General features: G+C 40.2%; 1 protein-coding gene across 1 annotated transcript; it reads right to left on the bottom strand.

Annotated features, from left to right (window-relative positions):
- Nucleotides 1-7,556: 7,556 nt before the first annotated feature.
- On the bottom strand, nucleotides 7,557-12,601 carry LOC124113339. The gene is made up of 2 exons (XM_046473619.2): nucleotides 12,122-12,601; nucleotides 7,557-12,050 (listed from the first exon to the last, which is right to left on the bottom strand). Exons 1-2 carry the CDS (start codon nucleotides 12,599-12,601, stop codon nucleotides 11,556-11,558), a joined length of 975 nt encoding a protein of 324 aa, XP_046329575.1. The 3' UTR covers nucleotides 7,557-11,555.
- Between the last annotated feature and the right edge of the window lie 1,725 nt (nucleotides 12,602-14,326).

Raw genomic sequence — 14,326 nt, 5'->3', positions numbered from 1 at the left:
AAAAACACCTCAACCGAACGCGCCACCTAGGTTTCCCGCCTATGGCATAAACTGCACGTGCATGTTAGCTGTATAAATGCGCTCGTCTGCAGGGTATAACAACACGTGATGAAAGCATACAAAAGAAATGCCACGACTGTTACGGGAGCAGAGAGAGAGAGAGAGAGGGAGCCATCGGTATGGCCGAAATGGGGGCAACACAGGTCCAAATTGCCAGAAGGTTCGGTTGTACACCATTGACAGTAGCCAGGCCGATTCAACGGTACAGGCAGACAGGGAGGACACAGGACAGGCCTCGAACCGGACGACCCCGAGTGACAACACCACTGGAAGACGGGCAGATTAGGCTCATTCACCTGCGAAACAGATTCGTAACGGCGACGGCGACGGCAGCAACAGCGTTTGGACATCCCATTAGCCAACGTACAGTACTACGACGACTTCGTGCTGCTGGAATCCGAGCGTATCGTCCTTTCCGAAGAATGGTACTGACTACTCAACATCGACGCCTGAGAGTGCGATTGGCGAGGCAGGTTCGACGCTGGTAAGTGAGAAATTGGCGTCGAGTGCAGTTTACTGATGAAAGTCGGTTTAACTTGTTTGGAAATGACAGCAGAGCACGAGTTTATCGACGCAGAGGGGAACGTTTGGCTCCGGCGTGTATTCGAGAGGTCCATCCATTCGGCGGGGGAGGTGTCATGCTGTGGGGCGGTATTTGTTGAGATCAGAAGACCGATTTGGTGATTATACAGGGAAACCTGAAAGCTGTGCAGTACAGATACCAAGTGCTGCAGTCAGTTGTGCTTCCGTTCTTACAAAACCAACAGCAGGGGACATTGTTTCAACACGACAATGCCAGGCCCCATACTGCAAGACTGACCCGGAACTTTCTAAACCAGCAGAACATTGACGTTTTGCCCTGGCCTGCCCACTCACCCGATATGAATCATATTGAACATCTGTGGGACCATCTTGACAGACAGATTAGAGCACGCCATCAGTCTCCCGTCAACAGACAAGAATTGCAGCAGGCCCTGAGAGACGAGTGGCAACGGATTCCAGTCCACGTAATCAGAAGACTGACGCCATCGATGAGGCGGCGTATCACAGCATGCATTGAGGCAGCTGGAGGTCATACACGCTATTAAAGGCTGTGTCGACAATGAACTTGTAGTGTGTCTGACAATATTTTTGTGACATTTCAGACAATTTTTGGAAATGAAATTTCTTACCCCACCATTGTTTACCTTGAGCTTACATTATCCGTGATTGCACAATTTCATTCAAACTGTGGTTGATCAATAATGTGTTACCCCTCCCTAGATTATATTATAATTCACAACAAAACCTGTTGTTATTCTTTTTGTCGATCATGGAACTCGACCTACTGTATACTTTCTTTTGCCGCCCAGTTCATATATTGTACATGCTGTTAACTACAGTTTATGGTGAAGGTGGGGTAAACTGATACCTATTGACATAATCTTTACATGTATTTTACCAAGAAAAGTTATTTTAGAAATTTCCCATTTCAATATATATATATATATATATATATATATATATATATATATATATATATATATATATATATATATATATATTCTGAGTGTAGAGCGTAGTTTGGGTGGTGTGTTTCATAGTTTCTAAATGTAATAGGTGACCTCCATGGCAGCCGAGTTACACATACAATGTTTGCAAACACCGGTCTGGTTGAAGAAAGAAAGCTGACCACAAAAGCACTTTTGCCCAATCGTCCACAGAGGCAGAACATCACCTGTGTTGGACGGTGGAAGGAAGCATATATTATTTCTTCGGACACTATGCCATATATATTTTGTTTATCTTATATCATTTATTCTGACTAGTTGATGTCATACATTAAATCTCATCGTGCATCCTCAACTGTCAATATTTTATGAGCTGTTTATGTTTATATGTGGAAAATCTCATGAATGATCTTGGATGATCTAGGTATGCTAACCACCGTTTTTTACCACTTCCGGTTGGACGTCTCTGGTTCATTTGTTGTGTCATATTTTCTCAGAAGTTGAAATTCTTGTTGATCTGGGATGATATATCGAAAACAACGGTATTTTCAAACTTTCATCATCAGGTGATTATATTTTATTGATTGTTTTGATTCTACTATTAAAATATGTTCTGAAGTAAAATGGTTTTATGTGATCATGTTTAAATAGAATCGTTGTGGTTGGCGTACAACTGACGCTCCATCTACCTTAAACTGAACACAGAGTATTTCAGACGCTCTAGCCACCATACACGCTGTTCAACTGACCCTTCACCCAAGTAGTATAGGTAATGGTGATTCTGGACCACTTCCACTGGAGCCAGATTTATATACCTATACTGCTACTAAAGAGGGAATTTTTTATGCAAAAACGATGATGCGTTTTAACGATCGTCACGAGATTAAACTAAATTGTAATGAAAATATTCTTTATTATTTTTATTCATACGCATACCATTATTTTTAACAAAGTGATATTCAACATTTTTACTAAGTTCTTCGTTCATTTTACTAGGAGACCAGACTATATACTCTTCTTGGTAATTGGAAAGAAACAATTGATGACCGTATTTGGTTGGTTTGACATCAGTGATATAATATATACCTCGTGGTAATTCTCTCCATTTGATAATTTTGTCCCTGAGCATAAATGCTTCGATAGCTTTTTCGATTTCTTCCTTTGTTGGTTTGTAATTTTCCATTATTATATACTTATGTAAGCATTCGTTTAAATGTGATCCAACGATAGTTAGCAATCTATTTTTAATCTCCAACCAGTTCTTTGGTTTTGGCACGGAGTAATTGACGTGCTTGTTGTCTCCCCTGTTCTATGAACTTTTTTTTCTCGTCTTCGCTAATACCACTGGTCTTACGAGAATTTGATCGAATCTCCTGCTTCATTTCGTTGTATTTGGTGAGTTCTGACAACACTAAACTCCTCCTCCCCTATATGATAAAACAGAAATTAATTTTACTAACCCAGGAGTTGTAAGAGTTAATGAATCAATAAGAACTTATGTATGGGCAATTCTTGGTGCACAATCACAAACACGAACGGGAATAGTTGGTTCTGGGACAGCGCTCGATGCGCAAAAACAGTTTGTAGCAAACGTGGAGGATGCTATTAATTCACCAGTTGACATACCATCTTCTATAAAACGTTATCAAGATGTATTACAGTACGCTCAATCCAAAGTAGACTACGTCTCTGAGTAATATGGAACTTAAGATTGGTCAAGTGATTGGTTATAATAATAAAATTGTTATTGCTTCTGATCAGCAAAAACCAGGTATGAATTCAGATATTAACACCGAATTAATAACGCAAACAAACACAGGCGAAACGGGAAAAGTCAAGCCACAGACACCACATGTTTCGCAACCGCAACAACCACAAGTGTCACCACATACTACAGCTAAAAATCAACAACATATCAATGAAAAAACAGCGCTTATGGTAGGTGGAGTCGTGGCTGGTTTATTCATGATTTGGTTGAATAGTTCTTAATAAACTGATTTGGTTTAATAGTCTTTAGCGGATACGTACAACAGCCCTGCAATTGCTACGATCAGTGCCCACAAGTTTTGACCAAGCCAAGTGGTGGTCTTAGCTAATAAATTCAAGAGCCAGGAAACAATACTCCCTATTATACCGAGAAGTGCAGATGTGGCTTTCCCAGTGCTTCACCTAATGCTTTTAAATGCTTTTTTATCCACTCGTTTACACCACCCCTATCAGTAGGCGGTATGCCCCCCCCCTTCCTGTACCACCAGTTAATGCGAGAGTCAAAGTCGATATAATAAATCCCAATGCAGTTAAAATAACGGCAATGGTTATCCCCTGTTCTCTGAACAATGTTTTAATTTTATCGGCCAGTGTAGTATCATTGTTGAGGACTTGATCGATAGTTTCTCGAAATTCGACTGATTTGGGAATGAAGTGCCTTTCTATTACTCGCGCAACAGATTCGAGACGGGCCGATCTTTCATCTTCTTAGTTACACAATCTTTCTGCAACGCAGCGTCTACTGAATTTATCGCCCGCCTGTTCAAGTTTTATTTTCTCACAAGCTATATGCTTGTCGAGTTGGGATAGTTTGGCTATATTATTGATGAGTTCTCCCCGCATTGTTTGCATTGCCTTGTCAAGACCTCGTAATTCCCTAAAACTTAACTCCGAGGATGGTACCTGTAACGTGGAATTATTGTAGTAGGTATCCAAGATTTCTCAAAGTCCGTCCGAGGCTTCGAGCTTTCTTCCAAATTATCTGTATCTATAGTACCGAGTTCAGTACGCACAGTCCGAAGTACCTTAGTAGTCTTCGCAGAAAGTTTTTCTCATGAGTAGTCTACAAAACCTAATTCATAAAGAACAAAGTTGCCGTGTTTACTGGCTATCGTAGACAAGGCTAGGGGCTTACGAGTACGAGAATTCATAAGATCAATATCCGGAGAGCCACTCAGTCTCAATATTCCTTTACTATCTATCTTAAACTTTGAATAGTCACGACCTATAGGTGTTTCTTTTAAGGCATCGTAATAATCATTAACGGCTGGTTTCAGAAGTTCATCATTAAGATTCGTAAAGCTGGTTTCATCAGTACCCTCTTCGATTGTACTAGTATCAGTTATGTTATCTAGATTAAAATCATCCATTTTTATATTAAACATAAGGTTACATAATTTCAATATAACAATGTCTTCGCAATACGGACGCAAGTTAAACCCACAACCCAGACTTCAGGATCCATTAGGGGTCAAAGCAATTCGCCAGTCTGTAACTATAACTAATAACCTGAGTACCATTGATCGGAATCAAACGCTTCTGGTTCGCTTTCCTAATCTGGGCGCACACGATGTGTTAGTTCCGGGAACTGCACGACTATCATTTACAATTTGTTTGAATTCTGCCGATGCTAGCACAGAGCTCGTTCAGAACATAGATCATGCTATTGTTAAGAAAATCACAATAAAATAATGAAGTTTTGAGTATTGACGACAGCGGTGTTTATTTCTGTTACATGGATCTCTGGAGAACGGCTAAAGAACGGGAAAACTTACAATACCAAGATATTTGTAATCAGAACACATTGAGACTGCGTGTAGGTGCTGATAGTGGCGATAATACCGTCGTAGAAGATAAGGCTGTTGCTGATGAATTAGGTTACCGATTCTATATTCTGCTAGACTTTGAATTACTAGATAGTCACATGCCCTTCTATCAAGCATTCCTAGGCAATAGGTTAGAATACCAACTTACTTTTAATGAATACAGCAGAGTAATCAAAGCTACTGAAGATCCTAGTAGCTATTCTATTGAAAATATCTCACTGGAGTACGATATGATAACAGATCCTGAATTAGCCACAAATCGTAACCAGTATAAGTTTAGCCATTTTGTACGATCGCGTGCCTTGATATCGAAATATCACCAGGAACAAAAGAGATACAACATGGAATATCAATCTTAAGGTTCCCGCTAGATCGTTGAAGGGTTTTCTAATGTTGTTTGAGGACCCCTCTGAAGCATTTGCAAGAGATACCAAGGCGTTCTACAATCCCAAGACTACAAAAGTAGAGTTGACTGTCGAGGACATGCCTAATCAACTATATAGTCAAGGCATGCGAGCATATCAACAGTGGGATGAGATTAAAAAACTCCCTATTACAAAACGATCCCCAGAAGTGCGGTTGTGAAAGATCTGTCTCTCAGGGATTTATCGATGGCTGAATTCCTTATATATATCCTTTCAGAATAGAAAATGCTAGCGAGGGTGTTACTATACAGATAACAATGCATCAGGAAGCGGCTGGTAAATTAAACATATATTTGATTATGATATGTGATTATGGACGTGCAACTTAATATACAGAATGGACGATTCGTGCAAGCGATCTATTAATAATCTTTTACCTAAAGAAATGCACTGCGCTATCATCTGCGGGCAAACGGGTTGTGGAACAACTTTTTATTCTAGATATTTTACAAAGTCATTATTGGGACGTTTTCGATCATATTATTATTTTGTGTCCAACTATAAGCGTTAATAAAACATACCTATCGAGAGATTGGGTAATGAATGATCCCGAGGTGTACAAAGTTGATCCGGGCGATCGTTAACAAGACTGTTTACGAGTGTGTCACAAAAAAACAAAGGAGAATCAACCCTTTTCATAATAGACGACTGCAGTGTGAGTAAAGAACTTACCAAAAAGAAAGATATGCATATTTAGCATTCTCCGGACGGCATACTCAGCATAGCGTTTGGGTACTTACTCAAAAATACAACTCTGCTCTGAAAGGTCTCAGAGAGCAGACCAAATGGGTAGCCCTGTTTCATACCAAGCTCGAACAAGATAAAGTCAGAAAACTGTCAGCAGAAACTAAGAATTGTAAACTCGTATTAAAAACCGATCAACCAGCTGCTTATGCAATTGCTTAGCAAAAATATAGCAAAAATATAGCAAAAATAGCTAAATTATAGCAAAAAATATAGCAAATATAGCAACTGCTAAAGCAAAAACATAGCAAATATAGCAACTGCTAAGCAAAAAATAAAGCAAAAATAGCAAAATTATAGCTAAAAATATGGCAAATGTAGCAACTGCTGAGCATAATTATAGCAACTGCTAAGCAAAAATATTGCAAATTTTAGCAAATTAAGCCAAAATATAGCAAAATAGCAAAAATATGGCAAAAATTGCAAAATTACGATGAATTGAACATTAGCGGTTATTATGTAATAATGTGGTTTGAAATCCTCGTGCTTTCGCAACAGTTTATTATTTCAGGCTGTATTGGATATGCCATATTCTATTATGTTACACTTAAATATCTCCTTAGGTATTACATTATGGAATGCGACAAACTTATCGAACAAATGCTCAAAGAACCTGATCAACATGCAGAAGAACATACAGATAAATCTTTAGATAAACATAGAGAAAGACTCGCAGCTTTGGTAGCTGGTGGAAAATGTTTCCAATATTTTGGGGAAAATTATACCATAGAAAAAATTGATAACATGACCGACGAAGAAATTAAAAAACTGTACACGCGTTATGAGTCTAGACTGGGAGCTGCCATGACTAAAACAATAGGTTCCGCTATGTTACAACTACCGTATATCGCTGTGTATAAGGCGACCCCACGCATAAGACGACCCCCCTGTACACTCCTTAAAAATCAACCAAAAATCCTATACTCCGTGTATAAGGCGACCTGGAATGAAACACATCACAAGTCTGACTGATATACCGGTAGAAGATTTAACGTGCTCTTGCCGACTGTAGCGTATTTCGCACACATCACAAGTACGCACACAAACCTTATATATGCAATAAAAATATGTTTATCTTGCGTTGTTTTTTTTCTACAATGATAGGTCCGGCACACGTCGCCATTTTGTGTTTACACGGTACGACACCAAATTGGTGCCCGTAAAATAAAATTCATTTATACTCAAAAACCCTTAGACCCGAGAACGTCCAGTTCATTTGTGGCAAAAATTACAGACACTGAAAATTGTTGTTTAGGCCCGCACAAAAGGCGGACAAATTTATTACAAGGTATATACGCCTAAGCATACAATTCATCAATCCGAAATTGTATGAAATAAGCCACAAAGGTGGGGGAAACAACGCATACACGCACATGACTAAGAAAAAGGAACCTAAATAGCGAGATAGAGAGGAGGAGGCTTGGGAGGAGGTGGTTTTAAGTTGCTAAAATGAGACAGGGCAAAACACGTCCGGAGCGGGCGGCTATCCAGGCGGAGATGCGCGTTAATCAGAAAGCTGACGTGGATGACGCTAACGTGGATGACGTCACCGTTACGTCATATCTCTTAAGTGACGTATTGATTCCCGCCATGAGGTGTAACCGGGCAGCGCGCATGAAGCGCAACTGGGTTTTTTCCCAAAAAACAATTTTTTGAAAAATTTTGCATTTATACTCAAAAACCCTTTGACCCGAGAACGTCCAGTTCATTTGTGGCAAAAATTACAGACACTGAAAATTGTTGTTTAGGCCCGCACAAATGGCGGACAAATTTATTACAAGGTATATACGCCTAAGCATACAATTCATCAATCCGAAATTGTATGAAATAAGCCACAAAGGTGGGGGAAACAACGCCACAATAGTGGAACACTATGCCCCCACCCGACGACGGACTCGGGACGAGTTTTAGAAACGTATCAATAAAATTAAAGCAGCTTCCTCCTCCCTAATTCTATGCACGAAATATGATATATGCAATCTGCATTGATTGAGTATCTTTGATACAAACACACAAACATAGCACAGAGTTCCAGGTCCATAGGAAGTGTTATGTATTGATCGGTTGGCCCGAGTCTCTTTCTTTACTTCCACCTGGGGATTCGTCTTCGGTAACGTCTGTTGCCTGCAAAAGTAAATCCTGGTGGCAGTATCTCTTATCTAGCTTATCATAAAATATTTTGTTTCATGACGTACTAATAGTCTATATAGGCCTACATTTCGTAAACAATGTAATCTAAAACAGTTGTAGTTAATTATTGGTGCGGACCAATACTTGAGATAGACCGCACGGAATGGAAATCGTAAAAGATTCCTTGATGGAACATGAACTTATTAACATTAATCATTATTAGAATTAAATAATGAAACTCATTGAGCAAATTGCCTGACCCTGAGGCATAGTGCCTGCTCATGCTCATTATTATAAGGGTAAGGTATAAAATGCAACCCTACAACACTCAACTCTACTATGTAATTCATAAAGGCCCCTAGTTGGGACGTGTAAATATTTACATGTAGCTACTAATTGAACAAACTCGCCTGACCATGAAGCATGGTGTCTGCCCATGCGAAACACCACACTCCCTGTCTTGGCATAATGAACCATAACAAGTTAACACACATTATAATATAGTAAGTGATACATTGAACAGAAAGACTCTACTCTGTATGAGTAGATCAATAGCGATCGCATTTTCCCTACATTTAAGTGATAAATAAAACTCTAGATTGCCAAACTTCTAATTGGTCCTATTAGGGAAATAGGCTCTTTTTCCGCTGAGCTACGCTACCGACAACAACCCTTATTCTCTACAGCTGAACACGAATGTATGCTTTAAATGCATCTGAATTCCACCGGCCCCTTTGCCGAATTTTTGCGTCCGACCAGCCTTTCTTTGCTGCCGAGCATTCTGCACCTATACGGAAACTGTGTCCTTTGTATCTAGTAGAATCTAACCTTAAGAAGTTAAATACAACTCTGAGTGCCTCGTTAAAGGAGGATCTTGCTACCGGTTTAAAGCATCTGTCACAAAACAGAGGGCCTTGGAAGAGAGACCTTTGTCGTAGGTAACGTTTGAGCGCAGCAACTGGACATAGGGTACTGTCTAACTTGTCTAGTGTGACGATCTTGCTAGCTTTACCGCTGTTGTGTTTATACATCGAAATATTAAGATAGGCTGCGGAGCTGGAAAGTGAAACGTCCTGCACCTGCAAGGCCGCTTCCTCATCCGAACTACGCACCGTCAGTTCACCAATCCGAAAAAATCCGTGAAAGGCAACTAAAAACATTGTCTCATAAAGTAGTCTGATTGAAGGGTTGGAAAACACCACAGGTAATGAGTCAATCATCTTGCCCAGTATGTCCTCTGTGATTGGTAGACGCTGGTCTACTGAAGAGTTTAGACACTTAGCCCCATGTAACAACTTCTGAACTTGAAAAGAATTTGATTTGTCCTCTAAACCGCGAATTTTATGAATGTAACCTAACGCTGAAATGTAGGTCCTCATTGTTGAAGGTGCTAACTTTAAATGGAACATATACGCCAAAAATAGTGCCCAGCTAGGTGTTGCTATCGGTAGCGCCGGCGAAATAACTAGACAATCCCGGGAGAATTCATTGTACAATTCCCACGCTCTGGTATAAGTAGCCTGACTATTCTTACATAGAGCTGCCCCTAATAAAGTATCTAAGTGAATAAATAATTCTCGGGTTGTAGGGGCGGAGGAATCCGCGTTTCCTGCTTGTCTGCCCATGGTGCCTGACTGACAAATTTTGATATCTGTAAACGAGAAAGTAGGTCTGCCGACTTATTATGTCTTCCCGGTATGTGTTCCGCTCTGAAAATTATATCCCGTTTCAAACACGAAAGAACAAGGTCCCTCACCAAGGACATCAACTTGACTTCTTTAGACGTTTGCTTGTTGATAACGGACACTAAAGCTATGTTGTCTGTATGAAACAGAATACATTTTCCTCTTAGCTCTTCAGCCCATAATCTAACTGCCAACACAATGGGAAAAAACTCTAAGACAGCTATGTTAAACAACTTCCAACAGCCTGGCCAAACTCCATATGCCCGTTTGCTTCTAAAAACAATTCCATACCCTAACGACGCTGCAGCGTCGGTAAAGAGATGAAGCGCACTATTCGACAACCACGCCTGTTTCCGCAATACGGATATCCCGTTATACTGACCCAGAAATTGCAGCCACAATTTAAGATCCTCCCGAGCTTGCTTATTTAACCGTATCCGATGATGGGGTCTCTGGGTCCCGACAGTTAAATCATACAATCTCCTAAGAAAAGCCCTACCTGGTACCACAACTTTACAAGTGAAATTAAGGTAGCCTAATAAGGATTGCAGCTCACTAAGTCTAACTTTCTTCTTCTTGCACATATCAGCGGTCAAGCTTCTAGCCTTAACTAATTTGTCTGAAGGTAACCTGGCTTCCATGGCAATAGTATCTATTTCGATTCCTAGAAACTGGAGACAGTTGGCAGGCCCTACTGTTTTTTCAGGCGCAAAAGGAATCCCAATATCTCCGCATATGTTTAAAAATGCTTCAAGTTCTCCCCGACACTTGCCCCTGCCCTGAGAAATAATGAGGAAGTCGTCTAAAATATGCAGCATGTGTCCTATCCCGAGTTTGTTAATTGCAATCCAGTTCAACGCAGTGCTAAACGTCTCGAAAATTTTGCATGCTGACGAACAACCCATTGGCAAGCACTTATCGAAATAATATTCTCCTTTCCAGGTGAAACCAAGTAGGTGATAATCGTGAGGGTGAATAGGTACAATTCTGAAAGCTGATTCAATGTCGCACTTCGCCATATAAGACCCTAAGCTCATCCTAACAATAATGTCAATTGCTTCATCTAAGGAAGCATAATGTACATTGCTTGCCTTTTCAGGTATACCATCGTTGACAGAGTTACCGTAATGATAAGAAAGGTGATGGATCATTCTAAATTGACCTGGGACTTTTTTGGGGCATACCCCTAGGGGAGATATATGAAAATCCTTTAGTGGAAACTGTTTATAGGGGCCTGATATCCTACCTAGTCTTAATTCTTTGCTTATTTTGTTTTGGACCACGTCTATGTTATCTGAAGCACTTTTTAAGTTGTGACAATCTCCTGATTTTAAATTACCCTCGTATCCAATGCGAAACCCAAACTTGAAACCCTCTAATAGATAATCAGTGATTTCTTTATCATAACCTTCAAGCCAATGTTCTAGCTTATGCACGTTTATAGGGGTTGGGAGGTTGGTTTGCTCGGTTTGGTCTACCAAATTCTTTCCTCTGCCCACATTTACTGTAGCCATGGTCACCTCCGCATTGGGGACAATAGTGACTGTATCTACAAGGTTTGGCATTGCATTCCCGTCCGAGATGAAAGCTGAAGCAGAAACCGTTTGGGATGGCAGATTTGGCAGACCCTGATGTCTTTGCCTTAAATGGCTTTTGGTTTGAGGGACGAAAATTCTGCAAATTTGAAGTAATTGCACCAAACCATAATTCCCAGTGTACTGTTCCCCAATCCAAATTGTTTTCTGACCTCAACTTCCGAAATTTAGTATCATAGGCATACCAGTTACCCCCTTTCTGGGATAGCTCTCTGATTGTACTAACATACTTTAACATAGCCTGAACATCCTCAGGATATTTCTGAATGTGAACCGACATTAAAATGTGGAATGCAGAAACCCATTTGTCAATAGACAAAAACCTTTTCTTTGATGAATCGGAGACATTGACAGCTTGACCATTTACATTAATTGTAAGATTTTGGTCGTGAGTATCACCTGATAAAAGTGAGGATATTTCAACGAATTCGTTTTGCCAAATTTAAGTTTGTCTCCTACACCAAAGCCTAAGGGTATGGACGTAGATTTGAATTCTTGCATTTCAGTCTGGTTTATACTATTGAACGCAAAAGGATTAAGGACCGCCTCACCCTGTCCAATATTGATGTCATTGATATCTAAGGTATTAGTCCTTTCTTCCGGATGCTCGGTCATCTCCGCCCACCCGCTCCTCCGCTGACGATTAGTGGGTCTCTTGGACGAACTCGCCTGTCCAATATTGATGTCATTGATAGCTAAGGTATTAGTCCTTTCTTCCGGATGCTTGGTCATCTCCGCCCGTCCGCTCCGCCGCTGACGATTAGATGGTCTCTTGGACGAACTGGCGCCTGCAAGCTCATCCTGGCAGAGGTCCACGTAGCCGACCGTGTTGTTCGGAGCCTGACTGGAACGTTTCCGACTTCTACGGGATAGGGGCATCTCAGACCGGAATGGACCTTGGAACGAAGTACAAAAACCAGCAAAGGTTTGCACAAAAGAACTAATACTGTGAGTTACTTTATTAACTCACTATTATAAAGAGAACGCTTAGCTATCGCCCACAACAAAGTAACTCTGACTTATTGTAACTTGAGACCTTTTAACTAATTATGTTTTACAACGTAAATGTGATCAAAGGCATTTAAGAATTGCTACCCTGTATATTACAATTTAGCAAAACCCTTGAAAGACAACGTAAACATGTAGACTGAAGTAGGAAACTAGAATAATATTGCAACACTTCTGCTACCCCCCGCGAACCTAAATAGATTGTCATTCAACACTCTCGACCGTGAGAGCAAAAATATACCCACTGCCACTACAGGACAAATTAAAAAACAACAACAAAACAATGCCACCACAGGGCAGAAAAATGCATCAACCGCAGAGTAGCATTAGCGAAGGACAACACTTGTGCTATCCCCCACGAACACTAAATAGATTGTCATTCAACAATCTAACAGCGAGAGCAAACATATACACACTGCCACTACAGGACAGATTAAAAAACAATGCCACCACCGGGCATAAAAATGCATCAACCGCAGAGTAGCATTAGCGAAGGACAACACTTCTGCTATCCCCCACGAACACTAAATAGATTGTCATTCAACAATCTAACAGCGAGAGCAAACATATACACACTGCCACTACAGGACAGATTAAAAAACAATGCCACTACAGGGCAGAAAATGCATAACCGCAGAGTAGCGTTCTAGCGAAGGACAACACTTCTGTTATCCCCTGCGAACACTAAATATATTATCTTTCAACATTTCAACAAGCCATGGTTAAATAGTAAAAATTACAGGTATGCTTACTTCTGGTAGTACCAATTCATTGCCAAATACGTCAAATACATCAATGAGCCTTGCTCTTTCAGTAAAAATTGTCAACTGTTAAAAGGAAACTTCTCAAATTTGTCTTACAAATATACAAATATCACGACTTCGCTTTTATAGCCATACTTAGCTAAAACCCTTCAGATCCGAATATGCAATTATGCAACCGCGCAAACTTCTATACAACTTGTAATTGCCATCATCAGTCAAATGTACCCCATCCTTCCGGAAAATAGACAAGGAAGAATGAAAAATTTTCTTATGTTTCCAAAAACACATGCCTCTCTCCGGTAGCATAACACTCAAGTACTGGTTAAATTGCAGGCGTTTTCTCTCATACCCAACTCCAACAGCGTTATCGGAAGACCTAGGGAATTCTTCGCAGATGACAAGCTTGATGATGTTATATTTTGATTTTATCTCTTGAAAAAAATCCTCAAACTCCCTAGCGAGTCTTAGAGGGTCAACATCCGAACGACACAAATCATTGCCACCCAGTTGAATTACAAGAATTTCTGGGTTGTAGTGATACAATCGCTCCTCGAAATCACGCAAATAAATGGTTTTCAGACGATTCAGTGTCAATCCCCCGATCCCAAACCAATACACACTACTTTGCCCTGTCAATCCAAAATCATATCTAAAACGATCATGTCCCCAAGCAATATGCTTTTTCAGTCTAGCAATGAAAGAATGTCCTACAATCAAAATACGTCCTGACACAGGCATTCTATGTGGCTGAATTTTTTACAATTCAGAAAATTTTCACAAATGATAACAATCCAACAGACTAAGATGCTAGAAAGGATCGTACTTACGATTT

Source organism: Haliotis rufescens, unplaced genomic scaffold, assembly GCF_023055435.1.
Source record: "Haliotis rufescens isolate VD_foot unplaced genomic scaffold, xgHalRufe1.0.p SCAF_19, whole genome shotgun sequence".
Taxonomy (NCBI): domain Eukaryota; kingdom Metazoa; phylum Mollusca; class Gastropoda; order Lepetellida; family Haliotidae; genus Haliotis; species Haliotis rufescens.
Note: the sequence above shows the minus strand (reverse complement) of the source record. Positions and strands in the feature narration are given on the sequence as shown.

Coding starts and splice junctions, on each gene's coding strand:
- LOC124113339 (XM_046473619.2), bottom strand. CDS start 12,601: ATGCCCCTATCCCGTAGAAGTCGGAAACGTTCCAGTCAGGCTCCGAAC. Junction 12,051..12,121: donor AATATCCTCACTTTTATCAG/GTGATACTCACG, acceptor GATTCATCAAAG/AAAAGGTTTTTGTCTATTGA.